Genomic DNA, 25557 nt, shown 5'->3' on the forward strand with positions numbered 1-25557 from the left:
AGGAAGGAAGGAAATTCCAGCCATGTTTCCTACCACAAATTCCAATCTTTTCTGCCCTCGTGAAACCTACCCATGGGAACGCACTCACCTGTTCCCAGCACCCCCCACTTCTCTTCCCCTCATTACCTACCGGTTTTCACCAACTCCACAATAGGAACCCGTCGAATTCCTGGGGTAAATCACCTGCCGAGGATCGCCATACAGCCAGGCTTGTATGAGAAGAGAAAGAAAGAAATAGGAGTGAGGGGGCAGGGGGTGCACCGTTTGACATTTCACATATTACAATAGGGCCGCTCCTCAGAATTTATTATCCCGGTTTTCTGAGCAAAGAGCACAGCCTGAGCCTCCCCTGACCTCCCATCCCCTCCCAGAGGGACTCCTAATTAAACTTGCAGATGACACCAGATTGGAAAGGAGTACCAAACACCCCAGAAGATAGAGATGAAGTTCAATGAGATCTGAACTCGCTGGAAAAGTGGGCAGATGAGAACAAGATGCAATTCAACAAGGAGAAGTGCAGAGTTCTACATCTGGGTCACAAAAATTAGAAGTATGCCGACTGGAGGGGAGAGACACTTCTGGGTAGCAATGCGTGTGAACGAGACCTTGGGGTCTTTGTGGACTGTTTGCTAAATATGAGGAGACAGTGTGATCAAAGCGGAGCTCCCCTGGCCCCAGCAGGGTCTGACATCCCTATCTGTAACCCTTATTCCGTTTCAGGAATCAGAGTTTTCATTAGGAGCCTCAAAAAGGGCCTCCCTTGATCTCCAAGAGAGTCTGGTTCCCCCCCTAAGATGTTTCTATTTTCTTCCCCCCCTAAGATGTTTCTATTTTCTTCATTCCTGATCTGAGAAGAACTGCTTTTTGTCACACTTACCCAGTAACCCTACTATAATATAACCTGCAAGGAAGACCATAAACAGGACGCAGCAAATAATATCAGTGCAGCTCCTGGAAAAGGAAGACAGTCAGGTCAGACTCATGAGATATACTAGAAAGCAGTTTACAGATAACTGTCTAAGGTCTACACAGACTGGAGCGCTGATGTTTCAGTCGGGCTCCAGCTGTCAAAGAAGTCATCATATAGGAATGCATCTAAGCATGCACAGTGTGAATTTTCTTTCCTAGCCATCAAGAACCAATGCAAAGCTGAGGTTGCAGGCACAATTTAAAGACAAATGTGAGTGGGTTTTCCCCATTTCACTGCTCCTGGGCCCATAACCTATTCCTCTTCGAGAAGAACCAACTAGCCCATTACCCATTCCACCCCCTAATGTGACCAGGGCTAGTTCTAGATCTGGTGGTTCCTTGGGCAAGAGACCCTGAAGGGTCCCCCTTCCCCCTATACACTGTCACTGCCTCATCTTCCATTTCCATCACATAGACATGCATACTTCAGGTGGGATCTGAAGATCTCCCAGAATTATAACTGATCTCCAGCCCATCAGTTCTACTGGAGAAAATGGCTGCATCAGAGGGTGGATTTTATGACATTTGATCCTGCTGCAGTCCTTCTTATCTCCAAACCCCACTCTCCCTCAGCTTCACCCCAAAATCTCCAGGAATTTCCCAGTCTTGGAATTGGTAACCCTGTAACATCCCTGACCTATTTCTCTGGTGTCTCTGTGAGCAGAATTAAATTCCAGTAATCTCCTTTCCCAAATCTTTCTTACCTGTTCTTGATGGGGCCGCGGAAGGAGGGGTCATATTTGCACTTTTCCCCTAATAAGAGAAACAGAAAGACAGTTAAAAGTGAGGGAAGAATTAGGCCAGACTGCGTATTTAACATGTGGGTCTGCCAGCCTAGTAGCTAAAGTCCTCTGTTCTCAGAAATGTAGGGCCCACCAGTATGTTTATAGTAAGGAGACACCAAAAAGGATTCATAGGATGTGGATTAGGGATAGACGCGTGAGACTGAACATGAGAGACCCACATTCAGTTCCCCCATTTCGGGGCGAAGGTTGCTGTCTCCCCTTTGCCTGCTCACTCACTCAGCCTAGCCAGCTTTGCAGGGCTGTGCTATGAGTAGAAAATGGAAGAGGAAAGAAGCACGGAGGCTGCCTTGAACACCAAAGAGCATTAGATAGACGGGATTGATAGATGAGGCATTACTTTTGGCCAGCCCCACAGCTTAGTTGCAGGCAAAGAAGAAAGAATGTTTTAGAACGGTGGTCCCCAACCTTTTTATTACTGGGGACCGGTCAACGCTTGACAATTTTACTGAGGCCCGGGGGGGGGGGGGTAGTCTTTTGCTGAGGGACGTTGCTGCTGTCGCCAGAGGTCCTATTCCACTTGCTTTCCCCCTGGCGCCCCTGACTTCCCGCCGCCCGCTGGGGGGCGCTGCCAGCAGCAGCTGCGCAATGCCATGCCAAGGGGGAGCCCCAGCCATGGCAGCTGCTGAAGAGCACCAAAGGTGAGTCGGCATCAGAGTAGCAGGGCAGCCCCCGAGGCAGCAGCTGGGGAGAACGAGGAGGAGCCGTGATCCGGTACTGACTGGTCTGCGGACTGGGAGCGGTCCCCGGACGGGGGGTTGGGGACCACTGCTTTAGAACACATTTCAGAGTACTATTCCCTCACTCACAGGATCAGCAACGCTGGAGTGGAGAGTATATTGTGAGTTTACACCGCCATCTTTATAACTATATTTGTTGATAATTGGGATACTGTATTCTTAATATCTTAATGCGATTTTATGGGTTATTCTGCTTTATGGTTTTTATATTCAGTAAGCTGCCTCGAGGCGACATTTGTCAAAAGCGGCGGGGCACAAATTTAAAAATAAACAAATAAACAATACATAATAACCAAGGCCTTGACCTCGAATAACGCCCACAGAAGTGCCACGGCTGTCAGACGCACAGGAAACTCACAACAAAACTTATTCAAAAGGAAAATAGTTTTATTGATTAGCACTATACGCATTGGACTGAAAGTCAAATCTGACTCGAAGCCAGATTTGCCTCAGCTTATCAATACATTTCTCCCGCCCAAAACTTGACAGTTCCCAAGGAGGGGGGTTAGTGAGGAAAGACATATGTGAAACAACAACAGGATTCCAAACTCCCATCCTTGAGAGAATTGACAACAACCCTGTGTGCCCATAACAAGATAAGGTTAGAATAACATCACTATTCTATTTTATTGCTACAAACTACAAGGCCGGGGCTAGCAGGCGCCAGGTTCAATTAAGCAGTATAACTGACATGGAGGAACTCAGGCTAATTTATGACAGAGATTCTACAATCCTGACATCCCTCCGCATTAAAACTAACTTCACTCCTCCATCTAGCCGGCATCTACCGGGCGAGGACAATCAGGAAATGCTCGATGGAAAGCCCGGAGAAGGCGGGGTGCCTTCACATTCCCTGCCTCCACCCACTCTTTGTCCCCCGAGGGGAAATCTTTCCAATCGACCAGATATTGAAGGCGACCCTTTTGCAAACGAGAGTCTAAAATTTGGTTGACTTCATAGTGGGTGTCTTTGTCGATGTAAATTGGCACAGGCTGGTCTGGAGGAGGGTGCCACTCGTCTGGGACCGGAGCTCTCCGCAGCAGGCTGGAATGAAAAACCGGATGCACATTCCTATAAGTCTTTGGTAAAGCTAGCTCAACAGTCACAGTATTAATTAGTTTTATCACTTTAAATGGCCCCACGTATTTAGGGCCAAGTTTCTTTGATTTCTGCTGGCACCTCAGGTTCTTAGTAGACAAATAGGCCAGGTCTCCCACTTTCCAGTCAGGTGCAGGTACCCTTTTCTTATCCGCTTGAGCTTTATAGGCTTGTTTTGCCTCCTTGAGGCTAGCTACAATTTCTGGCCAACCTGTACTGATGGTGGCTGCCCATTTATTTATGTCAGGAGTCTCAGTGGAGTTGAGCTCCCAGGTGGGGGCTGTTGCTAAATCAGTCCCATACACTACTTTGAAAGGTGATACCCCAGTTGAGGCGTGAACCCCATTGTTGTAGGCAAATTCAGCCATCGGTAATAAAGAGACCCAATTGTCCTGCTGGTGATTGATGAAACAACGTAAGTACTGTTCCAGGATTTGGTTTACCCTTTCGGTCTGGCCGTTTGATTCAGGGTGATAGCCCGAAGTGAGGGCTTGCTCCACCCCCAAAAGTCTCAGGAGTTCCCTCCAAAACTTAGAAACGAACTGGGGGCCCCGATCCGTCAGGACACGTGTCGGGATCCCGTGCAGACGTACCACGTGTTCAATGAAAAGAGAAGCCAATTTTGGTGCTGAAGGCACTCCCGTGCAGGGAATGAAGTGAGCCTGTTTTGAAAAAGCATCCACTACCACCCATATAACGGTGTTCCCATGGCTGGGAGGGAGGTCCGTAATAAAGTCCATAGTGACATCTGTCCATGGACGAGAGGGGGTGGGCTGTGGTTGCAATAGCCCCTTTTTCTTGCCTCCAACCGGTTTTGAGGCAATACAAATAGGGCATCCCTGCACATATTTCTCCACATCTTTGCGCAGGGACGGCCACCAATATTGTCTCCTGACTAGGTGCAGAGTTTTCACAAAACCAAAGTGTCCAGCAGTTTTTGCGTCGTGGCAAAGTTTCAAAACTTTTCCCCTGGCCGCAACAGGAACAAAGAGTCTCTCGCCCTTAAAAAAGAGCCCCCCCTTCTCAGTCAGATCAGGGCGGAGGGAGCCAAACTCCGGATCTTGTGACATCTCCTTCTGGACCCAGCCCCCTGGGATGGGCGTATCAGTCTTTACGTGGCTGCGCGTCACGGCGGCCATCCCTAGTTGGGCGGGGGTGAAAACGGTGTCCACCAATGGGTCTCGTTTGCTGTTGTACTGGGGCAGGCGTGATAATGCATCTGCCAAAAAGTTCATTTTACCCGGCAGATGCTTTAGGGAGAAGTTGAAACGGGCGAAAAACTCTGCCCATCTCATTTGCTTGGCGGAAAGCGATCGGGGCTGCTTAAGTGCCTGAAGGTTTTTATGATCAGTCCAGACTACAAATGGGATCGCGGATCCTTCTAGCCAATGCCTCCAGGTGGAAAGGGCCAATTTTACTGCAGCCGCCTCTTTTTCCCAAATTGCCCAATTTCGCTCTGCCCCCGAGAATTTCTTTGACAGATAGGCCAGCGGGTGTAATTTTCCGTCCTCCCCCTCTTGGAGGATCACGGCCCCCATTGCTACGTCCGAGGAGTCTACTTGTACAGTAAATTGCTTAGAAGGGTCAGCATGGGCCAGTACTGGTTCGGACGTAAACAACAACTTTAGTTTGTCGAATGCGTTTTGACAGGGGGGAGTCCACAGAAGGGGCGTCCCCGGGCGGCTCGCCGTTTTTCCCCCTTGTTTGGTTTTCAACAAGTCAGTGAGGGGCAACGCCACTTTGGCAAAATTGGGGATGAAAGTCCTGTAAAAATTAGCGAACCCTAGGAAGCTTTGCAGTTGCCTCCTGGTGCGGGGAGGTTCCCAAGCCAGCAAGTCACGCACCTTGCCAGGGTCCATCTCAATCCCCGCTTGGGAGACACGGAACCCCAGAAACTCCACCGCATCGCGGTGGAACTCACATTTAGACAGTTTAGCAAACAATTGGTGCTTCCGCAAGCGGTTGAGCACTTCGCGTACCAGATCAGCATGACTCTCAACATTCTCAGAATACACAAGAATATCATCAATGTAAACCAACACCCCTTGGTACAATAAATCATGCATAATTTCATTAATCATATTCATGAACACGCCCGGAGCGCCGGCGAGGCCGAACGGCATTACGGTGTACTCAAATTGCCCCAGGGGGGTGTTAAAAGCCGTTAGATATTCGTGCCCCTTCTTGATCCGAACTCGGTAATAGGCTTCCCTCAAATCCAATTTCGTAAAAATTCGTGCCTTCCCCAAGTGGCCCAACAAGTCTTTTATCAGGGGGAGCGGGTAGGCATTGCAGGTGGAGACCGCGTTCAACCCACGGTAGTCAGTACACAAACGTAGCGAACCGTCCTTCTTTTTTACAAAAAGGACCGGGGCCGCCAATGAAGATGTGGCCGGTCTAATAAAACCCCTCGCCAAGTTCTTATCCAAAAATTCCCTAAGCTCCGCCATTTCCCGGGGGCTCATGGAATAAAGTTTGGCTTTGGGGAGTGGTTCCCCTTTCTTTAATTCAATGGCACAGTCAGTTTTACGGTGGGGGGGCAGTTGGTTGCACTCTACCTCCGCGAACACATCAGCAAAGTCTCGATACTCAGGAGGGAGCGCTGCCCCCCCGATCCCAAAGCGGCCACAACCCCCGTCAGTGGGGAATCCCGCGGTCGAGCGTGCTGCTCGCAGGCGGGAGAGGTAAAGTCCACAGTCCCTTCTTTCCACTTCACTAGGGGGTCATGTTCCTTCAGCCAATCCAACCCTAACACACAAGGGAAGGCAGAATGAGGGGCTACCAAAGGCTGGATTTGCTCCCAATGTTTTTTTATGTCCAAGTCCATTAGGCGCGTTTTCGCCGTGGCCTCCCCTCCGGGAGCACATTTCCCATCCAATTGGGTGATGGGCAAGGGTTCCCTCAGCGGCACCTTTCCCACCCCCAAAGTCTCGGCCAGTGCCGGGCTCACTAGGGATTGGGTGCACCCTGAGTCCACGATACACCGGACTCCCACTGTTTTCCCCGACTTGGGGTTGGAGAGCTTGGCAGGTAGGAGTAGTAAGGGGGAATCACTCACCACGCGTTTGCCCCTGTTGGCGGCCTGCTGGCGGGGCGCCTTTACAGCAGACCGTCCTCGTTTCCCGACTGCTCCTCGGCTTGATCCTCGTCCTCCAGCCCGCTTCCCTCCTCCGAGTCGTCCACTGCTGGCACGGCAGCCACTGGCACCAGGAGAGACTTGGCACTTTTCTTGGGAGTGGTTTTCTTGGCGGGCTGGGCTTTCGGTGGGGCGCTGCTCACGGCCCTCGGGGTCGCTGTTGCTTTTGTGGGGCAATTTGCGAGAAAATGCCCCGCTTGGCCACAACCCAAGCACAGCCCTTTTTCCATGCGCCGGGTGCGCTCAGACGGCTCCAACTTGGCTCGGGGCTTGGTTTTCGCCGGGGTGGAAGTTTTCGCCACGGTTTTGCCTGCCAGGACTTGTACCATCGAAGCTCGCTCCAATCGATTTTCCATCTCCCCAGCCAATTGGACCCACCCTTCGACTGTAAGCGGGTCTTCCAGGAGGAGGCATTTGTCTGCCAGAGTAGGATTGAGGCCCCCCACAAACGACAGCACTCGTTGGGGCTCCGTCCAGTCCGGCACCGAGGAAGCCAGCTCTTTAAACTCCCTGGCGTACTCGACCACTGACAACTTCCCTTGCCGGTGAGCCCTGAGTTTCTTCTCCGCGGTCTCTCGCTCGAACGGTTCCACGTACATCTGGCGCAGGGCTCTCATGAAATGGTTGTAGTCACGAATGGCTTGGGGGTGATAGCGGTACAAGTCCACAAACCACTTGGCTGCTTTGCCTTCTAGGGCTTGGCCCACGAAACGCACTTTCTCAGCGTCGTCCTGGAAAGTGAACCCCATTTCCATCATGTAGGCCTGGAGGTGCACCAGAAACGTAGGAAAATCGGAGGGGTCTCCGGAAAACTTAGCCTTGAATTTATAGGTGCTCCGCATCTCCACCCCCCGGAGGTGGGCTGGTAGGCGCCCCGGGCCCCAATCCGCCGGTGCCGGGGCCGGTACTGGGGGTCTTGCACCACGGCCGATGCCTCGTCCTCTCCCCGCCGCCACTCTTGCTCGTTCCGCTGCCCGGGCCGCCTCCGCTGCTCGCGCTGCCGCTCGCGCCGCTTCGCGCGCCGCTGCTGCCGCCGCCGCCTCGGCTCCCGCAACGTCCGCCGCCGCCGCCGCTGCTGCCGCCGCCGCTGCGTCCTCGCCTCCGTCCGCGCCGTCTCCTCCGGCTCCATCGCCGCCCGCGCCGCCTTCGTCCTCTCGCTCCTCGCCCTCGCCTTCTTGTTCTCGTTGCGCTCTCGCTCGAGCCTCTGCCTCCGCCTCGATTTCCAGCTGCGCCCTGGCCCTGGCCAACGCCTCAGCATCCGCTGCCGCTTGCGTGTCCGCCATGCCGTGCTCCCGCAGTGCAAGCCCACCACTCACTCGTCGCAGGCTGGTATCGTGCGCACCACCACCGAGCACTTCCTTCAGCAGGCGTTGCGTTCGGCGCTTCTCCTCCGGATCCAACCGACCCGAAAGATCCTGCAGCCAGTTAGTCACCCTGTCCAGCTTGTACTGCAAGTCCTGTGTCTCACCCACAGGCTCCAGCGCGTAGCTAGGCAGTCCCAGGTGCTCCGGCCACCTCTCATCCCCAGTAGGGCGGTCGTATTTAGACAATCGCCTGCGCTGGGTGACGTGTCGTTCCAAAAATTCCTCGGGCCCCGGGGTTGTCCCCGAGATTGCCCGCATCATGCCCGAGCTGTGCGGGCCGGCACTCGCGCCGTCGCCCTGGGAGAGGTCCCAATCCAGGCCCTCTCCCTGCTCAGAAAAAGTATGTCCCTCGCCCTGCATTTTGCAGGTGAAAGGAGTTGTGAGATTTGACTTGATGTCAGACGCACAGGAAACTCACAACAAAACTTATTCAAAAGGAAAATAGTTTTATTGATTAGCACTATACGCATTGGACTGAAAGTCAAATCTGACTCGAAGCCAGATTTGCCTCAGCTTATCAATACATTTCTCCCGCCCAAAACTTGACAGTTCCCAAGGAGGGGGGTTAGTGAGGAAAGACATATGTGAAACAACAACAGGATTCCAAACTCCCATCCTTGAGAGAATTGACAACAACCCTGTGTGCCCATAACAAGATAAGGTTAGAATAACATCACTATTCTATTTTATTGCTACAAACTACAAGGCCGGGGCTAGCAGGCGCCAGGTTCAATTAAGCAGTATAACTGACATGGAGGAACTCAGGCTAATTTATGACAGAGATTCTACAATCCTGACAACGGCCCCGTGACACAGCCACAGGGGATAATAACCCCTCACCTCCGCCCTGAGACTGACTTTATGCAAAGACTATGATAATCACAATTGCAATGCGGTGCAATGAACACCACTGGTAAAACTCGCTGGCCAAACCGCAGAGGGAGGACTTTCAATTTCAGCACACTGCCGAGCACGGAGAAGCAAGACCCACTCTTCTGGTCTGACCAGTTCTCTGGTCTGACCAGTTTGGAATTCAGTGCCCAAGATACGGTGAGGGCCTCTGCGGCAGAAGGCTTCAAAAAGCAGACTTAGCAACATGGAGGTCAGGTCTCCAAGGAGCCGTTAGACAAAACATTCCAATGGAACCTCCACGGCCAGGAGCAGTGCACCTTTGGGAACCAAACAATGGGGAGGGGGGTGTTGTGTATGTGGACCAACTGAGGCAGGAAGCTGGAGCAAGAGACTGCGATCCTGAAAGGGATTCGCCTAATCGTTCATCGGACATCGTAATGGAGCAATTGCGTGTCTCAGCAGGGACATGTATATAAGTTCCCCTGTTTTGCTTGTTGTTGTTCGGTGTTCTTGTGCTTAGTAAAAGCTGGTCATTTGGAGCTGAACTGCCCGTTTCTTTACTAAACCCACGGATTCGACAGGGCAGGAATTCTTGCCAGCTTGGTGTCGTGGTTAGGAGTGCGGACTTCTAATCTGGTGAGCCGGGTTTGAATCGGCGCTCCCCCACATGAAACCAGCTGGGTGACCTTGGGCTCGCCACGGCACTGATAAAGCTGTTCTGACCGAGCTCTTTCAACCTCACCTCTAATCTCAGGGCTCTTTCAGCCTCACCTCCCTCACAGAGTGTCTTGTGGGGAGAGGAAAGGGAAGGCGACTGTAAGTTGCTTTGAGCCTCCTTTGTGTAGAGAAAAGCGGCATATAAGAACTTCTTCTTCTCCTTCTCCTTCTCCTTCTCCTTCTCCTTCTCCTTTCTCCTTCTCCTTCTCCTTCTCCTTCTCCTTCGGCTTGCAGTCTTCCCGAGACCTCTAATTTGGCCACCATGGAAACTAGAATCTTGTTGGTCCAGTCCAGCAGGGCTCTTCTTATGTCCTTCATGAACCTCTTTTGAGGAATGCTAATACCAGGCCTGCCAGCTTTGTAACCTATTTTAATGGTGTGTGGGTGGGATGCCGTTCCCACTCAGGGATATATATTTCAGCCCCGCCCTTGTGCATTCCTGAAAGGATGGAGGCTAGTCTCCATTGAACAAAGCCAGTCTGTCTCCAGGTATCCCAGCAGGTTTTCTCAATATAGAATGACCTGGGCCTCCCTTAAGGGATACTGAATGGGGATGTTGAGGGGGTGGGGAGATACGTTTTGGGTGGCTTTGACTGGTTTGCAGCAGCTCCAAAACCAGAAAAACTGGAGGGGGGGGTTTGATAATAGGCGTTTTCAAGTGTCCCTCTCCTTTTTCTTTTGTATTGCATGAGGAGTTGTTCTCTCAGAAATCTGCAAAAGAATGGGGAGGACAGGCACAGCATACCAAGGGAAGAAAGAAAGGTCCCCCAGCTCAAATCTCCCCCTTGGCCCTGGGCCATTTCCTTAATAGAGAGCTGCAGGCAAATCTCCCTCTCTGTCTCTCAGATTACTCCCTCTGCCCGAATCTGCTAAGCAGAGACTGTTAAACGAGGCTGCTTTCCAGGGCTAATGCTTTAAAAAATATTTATATCCTATTTTCTCCCTAATTGGACCCCAAAGCGGCTCATCAAACGGTTCATATGCCCCTGCATAAATCTAGGGGGCGGCCTCATTCGGAATACTGTGTACGGTAGGTCACCGCACCTCAAAAAAAAAATTTTTTTTGTTTGCATTGGACCAGATGCAAAAAAAGAACTAAAATGCTCAAAGGGATAGAACACCGTCCCTATAAAGAAAGGTTTAGGGCTTTTTGGCTTGGAGAAATTACGACTGAGGGGTGACCAGATAGAATCATAGAATCATAGAGTTGGAAGGGGCCCTGCAGGCCATCTAGTCCAACCCCCTGCTCAACGCAGGATCAGACCGAAGCATCCTAAAGCATCCAAGAAAAGTGTGTATCCAGCCTTTGCTTGAAGACTGCCAGTGAGGGGGAGCCCACCACCTCCTTAGGCAGCCTATTCCACTGCTGAACTACTCTGACTGTGAAAATTTTTTTCCTGATATCTAGCCTATATCGTTGTACTTGTAGTTTAAACCCATTACTACGTGTCCTCTCCTCTGCAGCCAACGGAATGGAGGTTTTACAAAATTATGCGTTGGATAGGAAAGGTTGAGAAAGAAGTAATTTTCGCCCTTTCGCAAAAGACAAGAACTCCTGGGCACTCGAAGAAATAATAATTATTATTAATAATTAATAATAATAATAATGTATTTATTATTATTACCATCATCGTTATTTAATTTGTTACCCGCCACTCCCAAGCAGGCTCGTGGCGGGTTACAGATGTCCAGTTAAAACTCCCATTAAAAACCCATTGAAATGGACAAGAAATACCAATACAGAAACCGACAACCCAGCAACATGGTGGAAACCCTCCCCCCATCCCCAATTCCTACTACTCTCTCCAGAAGGAGGAGGCAAGAGAGACAAGATACCCAAAAGGTGTAGCTAGACACTGGGAGAGGTGTGTGAACAATCAGTAGGCTTAGAACAGAACCAAGGAAGTTCTTTCCCCAAAGATGAATTAACACGTGGAATTCTCTGCCATGGGAAGTGGTGGTGCATAGACAACTTGGAGAGGGGGCTGGGTAAACATGGCAGAACTGTGGTGGCAGAACTGACTGAGGCTTTCCATTTCTAACCTTCCTTTCCTTCAAGGACCTCTGGAACCCTCCCTTTCATTTCCTCCGAACAACAACCCTGCGAGGTAGCAAAGGCAGAAAGTGCCATTGGCGCAAGGCTGAGCTGGATTAACACATGCTAAGGCCATGTCATGTTTAAGAAGCGCTAAAACACTACCGATTTCTTCCCCACGTTTGGTCTTTCGAGATTAACCACCATCCCTCGGCAACCTTTACGTCACGAGGAGTCCAATGTCTCCCAGCCATGACCCACCAACTGAGGCCAGATTTCTTTCCCTCCTCCTGTTTTAAAAGCTCTGCTTCCTCTTGGCCACAGCAGAAAACCACCCCTTGTCATGCCTTCATTGTTTTATGGACTCCAGGACAGGCTATCTTATTTTCTATTTTGGTATTTCCTGGTTCCTAAACTGGACAGACGTAAGCAAATATCCTTGTCTCCCCACCCCCTCCTTCCTAAGCTGCACCCTTCTGACTAAACACGCCAACCAGTTTTCCCTTGACAGCATATTCTTCTCTCCAAAGAGGAAAACGGGAGTGAGATTTTACACGCTGAAGTCACTACCGGGAGACTTAATGGCCCGAATTCCTGACCCTTGTCGGACAAACATCACCTTGCTTGCCCTGCCAGCAAGCAAAACAGAGACCACACCGTTCGGTTGCCAACTCTGGGTTGGGAAATACCTGTACATTTCAGGGGGTAGAGCCTGTGGAAGGTTTGGTTTGGGGAGGTGAGGGTAGAACATCAGAGAGTCCACCTCCTAAAGCAGCCATTTTCTCCAGGGGTACCGATCTCGGCTGTCTGGAGAGTGGCTATAATGGCAGGAAGATCTCCAGGCCCCACCTGGAGGCTGGCAACCCTACCACTAAGAGACCGCGAGCAGGTCAGCGAGCGACTAAAAACAAAGAATTACGAGAGCCCCGTGACACCTTCATGAGGCCGCAAGTCGCGTTAAAGGCAAAAATAAACTGCGGTCCTGTGGTTTGGTGAGGTTTGGCCACATTTGATACCAGCATAAGCATTCATAGACTACTGAACTGCCAACAACATTCATAGACTACTAAACCTGCCTCTAAACCAGTGGTCCCCAACCCCAGGTCCGCAGCCTGGTGCCAGGCTGCGAGAGCCTCAGCAGCAGGCTGCAGCTCCCAAGAGCCAGTTTGGTGTAGTGGTTAGGAGTGCTGTTCTGACTGAGCAGTGATATCAGGGCTCTCTCAGCTTCACCCACCCCACAGGGTGTCTGTTGTGGGGAGAGGAAAGGGAAGGCGACTGTAAGCCGCTTTGAGACTCCTTTGGGTAGAGAAAAGCAGCATATAAGATCCAACCCTTCTTCTTCAGTAATATCAGGGCTCTCTCAGCTTCACCCACCCCACAGGGTGTCTGTTGTGGGGAGAGGAAAGGGAAGGCGACTGTAAGCCGCTTTGAGACTCCTTTGGGTAGAGAAAAGCGGCATATAAGATCCAACCCTTCTTCTTCAGTAATATCAGGGCTCTCTCAGCTTCACCCACCCCACAGGGTGTCTGTTGTGGGGAGAGGAAAGGGAAGGCGACTGTAAGCCGCTTTGAGACTCCTTTGGGTAGAGAAAAGCGGCATATAAGATCCAACCCTTCTTCTTCAGTAATATCAGGGCTCTCTCAGCCTCACTTCCCTCACAGGGTGTCTGTTGTGGGGAGGGGAAAGGGAAGGCGACTATAAGCCGCTTTGAGCCTCCTTCGGGTAGGGAAAAGCGGCATATAAGAACCAACTCTTCTTATTCTTCTCTCCCCGCCTCTCCTCCCGCAGCGAGAAGCTTGCCGAAGCAGCTGATTAGTTTGCAGCCCAGCAAGCTTCTTGCTGCGGGAGGCGGGGGAGAGGGAAGCGTGGCCACCTGCACGCCAGCAGTGCAAACGCGCATGCATGGACCTGCTGCGCCTGCGCGTTTGCACCCAACGGGGCGCGCGTGCGGCAGTTTTGTGCATGCGTGGAGCCACCGTGCATGTGCATTTGCACCCCCCGCCCGGAGCACAAACGCGCATGCACGGCAGGTCCGCACATGCGCGTTTGCGCGGGGCCCGGGTCGCCCTCTCCCCCCACCCCTTGGCAGCAGTCCGCAACCGGAAAAAGGTTGCGGACCGCTGCTCTAAACCACAATGTTCATGCTGCCGGAATAAAACCTTGCCAGTATTTAAGGTGCCAGAGACTCCTGTTTAGTTGCGTGGTGCCTTCAAAACGTGTTTCCTGAGGCATTTTCCCTCCACAGGTAACAGCCTATGTTATCAGACGTGCAAAGAAAGCTGAGGTGGATTTTTGACCCCGTAGCTGTGAGATAGCAGATCCAGGGCAGGACCGGAGTGGCCAAGAATTGAACCGGGCTACCTGCTGACAGATCAGCTCCCTGGAGAAAATGGCCATGTTGGAAAGTAGAATCATAGCGTTGGAAGGGCCCTCCTGAGTCATCTAGTCCAACCCCCTGCACTAGGCAGGACACTCACATCCCTATCGCTCATCTACTGTCACCTGCCACCCCCTTGAGCCTTCACAGAATCAGCCTCGCCGTCAGATGGCTCTCCAGCCTCTGTTTAAAAATCTCCAAAGATGGAGAACCCACCACCTCCCGAGGAAGCCTGTTCCACTGAGAAACCGCTCTGACTGTCAGGAACGTCTTCCGGATGTTTAGACGGAATTTCTTTTGAATTAATTTCATCCCATTGGTTCTGGTCCGTCCCTCTGGGGCAAGAGAGAATAACTCTGCTCCATACATGGCAGCCTTTTAGTTGAAGATGGTTATCAGATCCCCACTCAGTCATCTCCTCTCCAGGCTAAAGCTCCCCCAACCTTTCTTCATACGTCTTGGTCTCCAAACCCCTCACCATCTTCATTGCCCTCCTCTGGACATGCTCCAGTTTGTCTACATCCCTCTTCAACTGGGGGCCCTAAAACTGAACACAGAACTCCAAGCGAGGCCGAACCGGAGCCGAGTAAAGCGGTACCATCACCTCCCGTGATCTGGACACATAGGGCAGACCCATAGCACAATATCCCACTGGAGTCCCTCCCCTCCCTAAACCCAGCCCTCCTCAGGGTTGCCAACCTCCACGCAGCACCCAGAGATCTCCTGGGATTACAATTCCTCTCCGGATGTGTGGCAATATTATAGGGCACCGTTATCATAAGATCTCCCTGGAGAAAAAGGCTGCTTTGGGAGGGGACTCTACAGAGGTCGATAACGTTGAGGTCCCTCTCCTCCCCAAATCCCACCCTCCCCAGGCTGCACCTGCAAAACGTCCAGGTATTTCCCAACCTAAGACGCTCCCCTAATCTCCAGGTATTTCCCAGAGCTGGCAACCCTAACAACAGCCCCAGAGGATGGTGTGGAATTGCGGTCTCAAGAGAACAGCAGTGCAGTTTTCCTTGCCTCTCATTAACACATAGCTAACGGTTTATATACACAGGGTGACATAAACATCGCCTTGTTAATCAACGTTTTATCTGGGAACACAACAACCAGTTCTGCATATTTTGCAGCGTCACCTTGAACTCTGATCCAAAGATATATCTGCAGAAAGCAGCACAGTCGCAGGAGGAAATAAATTACTCAGAATGCTTCCTGTTCCTGTAACCTTCCCATCCAACCCCTCACACAAGTTTCTCTCTCCTTGTAGGGTTACCAGCCACCAGGTGGGGCCTGGGGATCTCTGAGCACTACACCTGATCCCCAAACCACAGAGGTTAGTCCCCCTGGAGGAAGTGGGCTGAGTTTTCTACCCTCCCCAGTGCCACCCTCCATCCCCAAACGTTTAGGGATTTCCTAAACAAGGGTTGGCAAAACTTTGGTGCAAGGGTTCCAGCTCTAGGTGGGGAAATACCGGAAGGTTTTGTTTTCTACGGACATGATGCTGTTTTTCTACATTATTCCTGTGCTGCGTCCCGTGCCTGATATGCTTACTCAGGACAATGTTTGAGTCCAAGAGCACCTTCACGGTCCGCAAGGACCCACATGAATAGGGAAGGATCCTTATGGCCGCATCATGTGAAAACTACAGTTCTTGTACTCATGCCAGATTACAGAAAGTACAACCATGTCTGAACCAATATGGCAGGGGTAGTCAAACTGTGGCCCTAACCCTAACCCTAACCTAAGCGTTCGCTGGCAGGGGCTCCTGGGAATTGTAGTCCATGGACATCTGGAGGGCCGCAGTTTGACTACCCCTGCGTATAATGTCTTTCTCATTCAGGGTTTCGCAAAACCCGAGGACTTCTTGAATGGGTGGGAGATAAATTTGTATATATTTTTAAATGTGTTAAACATTTACCATGGCATTATTATATATGGTCATGTCGATCTCCCCCACAAAAAAACAGCCAATGACGGTCCGGGGTGGTGGTGGGAAAGGGAGGGGCCTTAGGTGGGCGTGTTCACAGCTCTGATTCCCAACCATATTCTGCAAAATTGTGTCACTTCTGGGGGTTCTCAAAGCCTGAAGAACGTTTCAGAGGGTTCTCAAAGGGGAAAAAAATTGAGAAAGGCCATTTTACATCCACTACAAAAGTTCTGCGGCTCGGTGACGGAATTGCGAAATACACCACAGACCTAAGAAGTGGCTAATCCTATATCCGCTGATGTGCCCCTTACATGGAAATGTCACAGATCGTACTCTTCGCATTCGTTTCCATTTTACAAAATCATTATGTATCAGTAAAGAGGTAAAACCGGTAAAGGGGAACGGAGGCCGCACCAAGGCAGAGCAAAGACGAAACGAATAGTGCAAAAGGAAAATAATCTTTTCTTATTTTGTAGCCTGCCACTCACAGACAAGCTGACTTGTGGCAGGCAACACAGTGAAATCCCCACAATAAAACCCCAATAAAACAGAATAAGGCAACGATCCCAGCATGCCAGCAAAAAAAGACTCCCCCACCTCAAAGGACTACCAGGGGGGATAGACAAAAAAGGAGGGTTAGGCCATTATTCTGGCCACTTTTTTTTTTGAGGGGGGAAGCAGATTTTAACTGCCCTGCCTCAACCAAAAACCTGGCATCAGAGCTCCATCTTGCAGGCCCTGCAGAACCGGGAAAGCTCTGAGAGGGCCCTCAGCTCTCCTGGGTGATCATTCCAGGTCTGGCCAGAACCAAAAAGACCCTGGCCCAGGTCAAGGCCAAGCGTACCTCTCATGGGCCAGGGACCACCAGCACAAATAGCTCTGTGGGACAGGGGGGCATAGGGAAGTAGGTGGTCCCACGTGTATGACAGATTGAATAATGGTTGCATAACCTTCACGTGCAGCTTCAGCAGGGGGGATTTATTTTCAGATTATTTTTTGTCTCCTTCCCATACGTACACGAAGAAGAAGAAGAAGGAGGAGGAGGAGGAGGAGTTGGTTCTTATATGCCGCTTTTCCCTACCCGAAGGAGTCTCAAAGTGGCTTACAGTTGCCTTCCCTTTCCTCTCCCCACAACAGACACCCTGTGAGGGAGGGGAGGCTGAGAGAGCCCTGATATTACTGCTCAGTCAGAACAGCTTTATCAGAGCCGTGGCGAGCCCAAGGTCACCCAGCTGGCTGCATGTTGGGGAGCCCAGAATCGAACCTGGCATGCCAGATTAGAAGTCCGCACTCCTAACCACTACACCAAACTGGCTCACAAAACATTATTTTCCTTTTGCACTATTTGTTTCTTCTTCAGTGAATGGCGTACCAAATCATACCTACGGGTGGGTTCCAGCTTGCCAACCTCGAATCTCAACAGGTTCAAAGGACAGACCGTTGTCCGTAGAATTTGTTCCTGCGCATGTGAGTGTCAAAATTAGGCTTATTTTCCAAATCTTATTGAACGGTGCAGATCTCGTGGGTGTTTTTAACCTCCCCCCTCCACACACACACATACACTCATATCACAGTACAAATGTTTGCTGTGGTCAGCAAATTTATCGCCTTTCCACCTGTACTTCCTGGTTTCAAACTGCAGAACGACATTTCTACAGGTTCCTCAGGAGTCTGTAGCTTCAAATTCCAGATACTTGGTCCAAACCAGGGATAGTCAAACTGCGGCCCTCCAGATGTCCATGGACTACAATTCCCAGGAGCCCCTGCCAGCGAATGCTGGCAGGGGCTCCTGGGAATTGTAGTCCATGGACATCTGGAGGGCCGCAGTTTGACTACCCCTGGTCCAAACGATCAGTCCAAAAAGGTGGCATTTTAGGAGGTGTCCAAAATCTGGATTTAACCTCTGTTTTCTTAACACGGCACTACCAATACGGTCATCTGTTTTACGTGTTATGCTTTCTGTTTGACTTCAAGTGCTGTGGCTGCTGAATCTTAACAAGCTTTCGCATCTCATTTATTTTATTTGCTTCCTGTGTACCGTGTGCAGCATGCGTCGCCCTTTGGGAATGCAAATCACAGCGGGCTGAATCCGGTTTTAATTCCAGATCAAAGGGCAACTCCCATCCCACACGTGCACTACATGGTTCCCTTGTCCTGAAATGGTGCCAAGTGTCTGTTATTCACCCTTTTTGGGAAGCCAATGGATTCCCCTCATCAGTTAGGGTTGCCAGCCCTGAAGGTGAGAAATACCTGAAGGTTTTGGGGGTGGAGCCAGGGGAGGGCGGGGCTTAAGAATGGGAGGGACTCATCTGGGTATAATGCTGTAGGGCAGGAGTAGTCAACCTGCGGTCCTCCAGATGTTCATGGAATACAATTCCCATGAACCCCTGCCAGCAAATGCTGGCAGGGGTTCATGGGAATTGTAGTCCATGAACATCTGGAGGACCACAGGTTGACTACCCATGCTGTAGGGTCCAAAGACGCCATTTTTCTCCCCAGGAATTGACCTTGGTAGCCTCAAAATCAATTGTTTGCTTATTTCTTGGGTTTATAAACTACTCTAATAGGCTCAGGACAGTGTACGACATATTGGATCTCCATATAAACACGTGTTATAAGACAGTGAACACTGGAAGATCTCCAGGGGACGCTTGGAGGTTGGCAACCTTACCATCACCTGAGTTTTGCAGGTTGGGAAAATCGCATGTGGGAGACAGCTCTGAGCCTCTTTGCCTGGGGTCCCTACCCCAATCAGATCACCACATGCTTGGGATGCCTCATACCACAGAGATCCGTTCACCTGGAGCCAGCTTCGGAGGGTGGGCATGACCCCTCTCTTCCCCTGGCTTCACCCTCAATTTCCCAGGAAGTTCCCAGGCTGGAGGTAGCAGACTAAAAGTGATGCTTGATGGTCCCTTATTCCCTAAGAATAGCTGGGGGGAGCTTTTTGGTTTAGGATGAGGACTGCTGTGGAAGGGAGAGTTCAATCTTGCCCCTGCAGAAATTCTAGGTGGGGCCCAAAAGCTAACTGCATGGTGAGCAAATATATAGTGTTTATATACCTAAGGCTGTGTCAAGTGAGAGACAGAAAAATGCTTATTGAAAACTCTTTGGGCTGGGAAAAAGTCCTGGTACAACCGGAAACGTCATGGCTCACGGCTGCTCTTGCAAACGTGGCAGGTAGATCCGCCTGCTTCAGTCTAAAAAGCCTGAGCTTTGTTAAAAGAGATGAAAAAAAAGTTGGTTTTGATACCCCGTTTTTTTCTACCCCAAGGGCTTCCAATCACCTTCCCGTGCTCTCCCCACAATGGGCACCTTGTGAGGGAAGTGGGACTGAGAGAGCTCTGAGAGAACTGCAACAGGCCACGGTCACCCAGCAGGCTTCATAAGGAGCAGCGGAGAATCTGATCTGATTCTCCATATTAGTCCGCTGAAGAAGAAGAGCTGGTTCTTATATGCCGCTTTTCTCTACCAGAAGGAGTCTCAAAGCGGCTTCCAATCGCCTTCCCTTTCCTCTCCCCACAACAGACACCCTGTGAGGTGGGTGAGGCTGAGAGAGCCCTGAGATTACCATTTGGTCAGAACAGCACAATCAGGGCTATGATGCACCCAAGGTCACCCAGCTGGCTGCGTGTGGGGGAGCAGAGAATCAAACCCCGCTTGCCAGATTTGAAGCCACTGCACCACACCTATCTGGATCCCCTCCTCTTCCCAGGCTCATCAATGGCCATTTTGGGAGGGTCAACATGACGATATATCGTCATATCACCCAATAAATGTTTAGCAAATTTTAAAAATATATACTAAATTAATTAACTCCCAACCAATTGGATTGTGAGTGGGTGGACAGGAAGGCATGTGCCAGTGTTTGTCTCTTGTGCTCCTTCCTTGCATACACGGGGAATTGCTGAACGCCACTGCGGGATGGGAGGTGAATTTCTTCCAGGCCAGGCTGGATTCTGGAGATTTTTGATGGGGGGAATCACTCGGGCATAAAATTGGGGTCACTGTCAGTGGGCAGGTAGTTGTGAGTTCCAGTACTGTGCAGGGGGTTGGACTAGATGACCCTGGAGGTCCCTTCCAGCCCTGCGATTCTATGATTCAATCGGAGAAACCCTTACAGGGCTGTCAAGCAATCTCAGGGATTCACAAAACGCTGGCAGAGAAAGCCAGCCCTAAGGAGCTGCCCCATCAGTTGTGACTTGACAGCAAAATTATACGCCTTACACCAAAATCGGCACCTCTGGAAAGCTTCAAACAACCTACAGATTGTAAACGCGCAACTATTTAAAAACTGATTAGAAGACCTTTCTAAAAAGTTACAACAAGCACTGCCAACACCGTACACTGAGAAATCAGCAGCACGGATTTATTTTAAATGTTTTATTACCTGAGGGTGCACCCAAAATGATAAGACGAATAAAACAAGAACAAAAAAAACCCCAGAAGCTCCAACAGATTAACACAGCTGCTCTTTCAGAGTGAATTTACAGAAATGTACAGAAAATGACCTGAGTGTTTCCCATACATGGGAGGGAACTGGGAAGTGAAATGCGGACTTTGAGTAAACCAAGTTGAGAAACCCCTGAGGTGCCCTCTTGTCTGCAGAGTCAACAATGGGCAATTCCTCAGCCCAGTCACTGCATCCTCTCTCTGACTAGCAGATAGCAGGAAGGGGACCCAGCAGTCACCGTGGTGTAGTGGTTAAGAGTGGCATTCTCTAACATGGAGAACTGGGTTTGATTCCCTGCTCCTCCACGTGTACCCAGCTGGCAGTCCTTGGTCTAGTCGCAGTCCTGTTAAGAGCTGTTCTCACAAAGCAGAGCTCTCTCAGACCCACCCAGCTCACAGAGGGTCGGTGGGGGGAGAGGCAGGGAAGGTAATTAGAAGCCTTCTTAAGGCTCCTTCGGGCAGCGAAAAGCAGGGTATCAAAACCAACTCCTCTTCTTCCTCATCTTCAGTTGCTGTTGTTAATGAAGGGTCTGGCCCTTGAGGTGTGGGGCAGTGTTGCTGGGGCTCAGCTCAGTTTGAACCTGGCCACCAGCGGCCCACTAGAACAGTGGCTCACCAGGAAATGCTGCTGCAAGTTCACTCCTGCTGTACAAAAACACATGGGAAGGCAGCCCCCTTGCTCAACCACCCCGTCCTTTACATTTGCTCCTTCTTGTACCCAAGGGCGAAAAATGTTCTGAATGTGTCACCGCGGAGAAGGACCAAGGAATGGCCTTGCTCTCCTGCCTCATGTATGAGAGCCAGCATGACCTTCCGGCAGGGATCTGGGCCATGCAGGGCGAAATTTCTTTCTCCCTTGCGCCCTGGAATTCTGCTGGGTGACTTCGGGCCTAACCCACCCCACAGGTCAAGTGGGTCTCCGTGTCGGTCTGAAGCAGCACAACAAAACAAAATCAGAGTCCAGGGGCACTTTTAAGACCAACACAGATTTATTCAAGGAAGAGTGCTTGCACTCGAAAGCTCACGCCTCGGATAAATCTTTGTTGGCCTTAAAGGTGCCCCTGGACTCTGATTTTATTTTGCTGTGCCACCCCACAGGGTTGTTGTGAGGATGCAAACAGAAAAGGGGAGAATGCCTTAAGCTGATTTCGGACCCCTTTGGGCAGGAAAAGGCGAGACATAACTAAAGTTTAAAAACCAGCAATAGCCGTGGAGAGGCAAGATATGCATTTTACAAGCAAATAAAAGTCTAATTCCCTCTCTGAAAAGTAGCTCGCCCTTCCTCATTCATGTCGAGACTCCTCCAGAGTCCAGGGAAGAGTCCACCTTCGCCCCCAGGGCTACCTGCCAAGCGGCTCCTCCCAGCCCAGACCCCCTCCCCGCCCCCAAAAGTCCTCTCTGACCTCTTTGGCCACCGACACCCTTCCCCTCCCTCCCGGATGGAAGCGAATCATCCCGATCCGCTGATCTGCCCGCTTCGAATCCGGTTCCGGACCCCCCTTCCCACTTTCGCCGTGGCTCAGGTCCAGACCCCTCCCCTGACCCCCTGCCCACATCCACTCCGGATTCCAGATCTCACTCCGGCGTCAAAACGCACGCCCCTCTCCCCCCACCAGGCGCGCACTTTTCGGATCCTTCCGGATTTTCCCGCCCAGGAACTTTTGCTGGGCCAGAAACCCCATCCCAGCCCCCCCCCACTCTCCTTGCCCCCCAAATCTCCCTCCTCCCCACCCTCCCCACACCTGCGCACCTCCCTTCGCCGGGGCTCACCGTAGGCATCGGAGGAGGGGCTGGCCGCGGAGGGGGCGTCGTCGCTGCCCCCCTGTTTCGCTTTCGCCCCCATGGCGGGGAGGGGGCGGGAGGCTCAAGCGGCCGCCCGCGGATCCCAGGAGGGCTCGGCGGAGAGGAAGGGGCTACCCGGGGACGGATCCTGGAGCGGGAACCTGCTGGCCGGCCGTTGCCACCCCCGCCCGCCTTGACATCACAACAGGTGCCTCCGGCGGCGCACCTGCCGCCCGGGACACGCCCCTTTCCGCACAGCTGAGAGGCGGCCACGCCCCTCCTGGCCAACATCTGCACGGAACCACACGCCACACTCACACAACACACAGACACGCACACACACACTGCCCTGACAACGCGCAGGTGGGCTTGGGCAGGGCTCAGGTGCAGGCTGCAAACTTTTTTCTCTCCGGCGTCCAAAACGAACGCGATTCAAAGGCACCGGGTCGAGCCGGAAGGCTTGTTTTGGGGTCTGCCGGGGCTTCTTTCGCCTTCCGCACGAAAGCCATGCTAATTTGTCAAAATGTCTGATATTTTGGCTGGTACTCAAAAAAAGACCCGTGCAATGTGCAGTGTGCCATGCACCCTCTGTAGAGCACTCTGCTCTTGAGGCTGCCCTTTTGACTGGCATGTGTTGGCCAGCGCTGGAAGATTAAAGAAAGCAACACTCGTCCACCTGAGCGTTTAGACCAGGGGCAGTCAAACTGTGGCCTTCCAGATGTCCATGGACTACAATTCCCATGAGCCCCTGCCAGCGAATGCTGGCAGGGGCTCCTGGGAATTGTAGTCCATGGACATCTGGAGGGCCGCAGTTTGACTACCCCTGGTTTAGACAATGAGCAATACAAGTCACAAAGTTCACCTTGTATTGCGTGCACAGGTCTTCTTTAGTACTGTACTATCCCATCTGTGACTGAAATGTTTTTTGCTAGACGGTCACTGATTTAAAAGGGCATGCACTGATCCTATAGATTAGACAGCCCTGACCATGGTGACCCAAGCGAGCCAGGTCCAGCCAAATCAAAGAAACTCTGGAAGAAGACTCTCCCCAGGATGTCCACGGCTGCTGTGTGGAGGCAAAGACAGACAGACCACCTGTTTTCCTCTTGTCCTTATAACCCTGCAGGGCCCCTACAGTTTAGTTTAAACCTATAATGGGTTAGTGTTTTATTAAATATATATATGCAATTTATTTGTGAGTTTCTTCATATTCATGTTACCTGCCCTGAGTTGACCAGGGAGGAGTAGGATATAAAAATAAAATATTATATTGTGAAATGACATTACAAAAACACAGACATGGAGCCAGCATGGTTTGGGTCCAGGTTTGGGCAAGTCAAAAACTCTCAGCCTTGCAGGGTTGTTGTGAGAAGAACATGGAGGAGAGAACAACGTTGATCACTTCAGGTTCTCATTGGGAAGAAAAACTGGGTACAAAAAAACACATGCTCAAACACTTGTGCTTCCATGCCAGGAAAAAAATCCCACCTTCATAATTTTTACACATTTTTATCCTGTCCTTTATCCTTTCGTCCTTTTTCCCTCACAATAACCCTGCAAGGTAGGAGAGGCTGAAGCAGTCTATGGAATTCAGCCATTCAGTAAGCTCAACCGGAGAGTGAAGGTTTAAACATGTCTCCCAAATCTACTAGTCTTACTAGCTGCTGCACAAAGTTGTCAGCTGCACAAGAAGCGCCCCCCAAAAACCCTTTAGAATACACAGAACATAACAAAACACTAATAAAGCACAGATCTCCCTGGAGGGACGGGTGGGAAGGGTTGCCAACAGGCTGTGAAAAAACATCCTGCCTTTTTAAAAAGCAGAAATTGTGGGAAAGGGCAACTGGGATTGTGTTGTGACTCTGAAGTAAACAACATCCTGCTAAGACTCCTTAAAGCAGGGGTAGTCAAACTGCGGCCCTCCAGATGTCCATGGACTACAATTCCCAGAAGCCCCTGCCAGCAAATGCTGGCAGGGGCTTCTGGGAATTGTAGTCCATGGACATCTGGAGGGCCGCAGTTTGACTACCCCTGCCTTAAAGGGAAAGGACATTTTTATTCCAGACCTGTTGACCATCCTGGTAGCGGAAAAGCTGGTGAAATCTTCCCTTCTGTGTTAAAACCCTAAAGAGACAGAAGATCTTTCTGGAGGGGCCAAAGTGTGTGGAAACTCCTTTTGTGGTTCCTCCACCCCATAAGTTACACCATAACTGTCGCTTCTTGCATCCTTTGCCTCTTCTCAATAAATGAACCAGGCTGATAGTTACGACATTAACGTTTGCAATCATGGCTTTTCCCCACGTGACCATCTCTGGGGGATCCTGAGCTCAGTTTAAACCCGGTTGGAGATTCAAACCGAATGCAGGGCTCTGAGAGGCTTTCTTTGAAATCACTGACTAGAAAATATAGTGATTAAGGTAAAGGTAAAGGTATCCCCTGTGCAAGCACCGAGTCATGTCTGACCCTTGGGGTGATGCCCTCTAGCGTTTCCCTGGCAGACTCAATACGGGGTGGTTTGCCAGTGCCTTCCCCAGTCATTACCGCTTACCCCCCAGCAAGCTGGGTACTCATTTTACCGACCTCGGAAGGATGGAAGGCTGAGTCAACCTTGAGCCGGCTGCTGGGATTGAACTCCCAGCCTCATGGGCAGAGCTTCAGACTGCATATCTGCTGCCTTACCACTCTGAGCCACAAGAGGCTCATGCAGATTGTATTAAAGGTAAAGGTAAAGGTATCCCCTGTGCAAGCACCGAGTCATGTCTGACCCTTGGAGTGACGCCCTCCAGCGTTTTCATGGCAGACTCAATACGGGGTGGTTTGCCAGTGCCTTCCCCAGTCATTACCGTTTACCCCCCAGCAAGCTGGGTACTCATTTTACCGACCTCGGAAAGATGGAAGGCTGAGTTGACCTTGAGCCGGCTGCTGGGATTGAACTCCCAGCCTCATGGGCAGAGCTTCAGACTGCATGTCTGCTGCCTTACCACTCTGCGCCACAAGAGGCTCTTACAGTGCTCAACTAATGAGGCTGGTTTTGTTATAACTAATAATAAAGTAATAATAATTTTATTTTTATAACCCCAGCTGGCTCAGAGCGGGTTACAAAAGAAAAAAAAATACAAAATATTTAATTCAGGTGGAAAACATTATATAATTTCAGTTAAAATATATTATTAACCTATACAGTTAAAACTGCCTCCTTAAAAAACCTTGCAAAAGGGGTGGGGGTTATTTTCTGTTGTTGGATCGACACTTTAAATGACCAGACAGTATCTTTATGGCCATGTTAAAATCTTTTGCTGACT

General features: G+C 50.8%; 2 protein-coding genes across 2 annotated transcripts in view; both read right to left on the reverse strand.

Moving 5' to 3' along the window:
• SLC44A4 (solute carrier family 44 member 4) overlaps window positions 1-22489 on the reverse strand; it is a 42414-nt gene extending 19925 nt beyond the window's left edge. Inside the window, exons 1-4 of the mRNA XM_077330903.1 lie at window positions 22244-22489; window positions 1674-1722; window positions 878-951; window positions 131-209 (exon numbers count right to left, since the gene is read on the reverse strand). Coding sequence (XP_077187018.1) covers window positions 131-209; window positions 878-951; window positions 1674-1722; window positions 22244-22316 — 275 coding nt within the window. The 5' untranslated portion in view covers window positions 22317-22489. The remainder of the gene's footprint in view (window positions 1-130; window positions 210-877; window positions 952-1673; window positions 1723-22243) is intronic.
• On the reverse strand, window positions 2914-9635 carry LOC143831493 (uncharacterized). Its single transcript, XM_077324520.1, has 2 exons — window positions 6669-9635; window positions 2914-3556 (listed from the first exon to the last, which is right to left on the reverse strand). The coding sequence occupies exon 1, from the start codon at window positions 8468-8470 to the stop codon at window positions 6710-6712; it is 1761 nt and encodes a 586-aa protein (XP_077180635.1). The 5' UTR covers window positions 8471-9635; the 3' UTR covers window positions 2914-3556; window positions 6669-6709.
• Window positions 22490-25557: the final 3068 nt, after the last annotated feature.

This window comes from Paroedura picta, chromosome 3, assembly GCF_049243985.1.
Source record: "Paroedura picta isolate Pp20150507F chromosome 3, Ppicta_v3.0, whole genome shotgun sequence".
NCBI lineage: Eukaryota > Metazoa > Chordata > Lepidosauria > Squamata > Gekkonidae > Paroedura > Paroedura picta.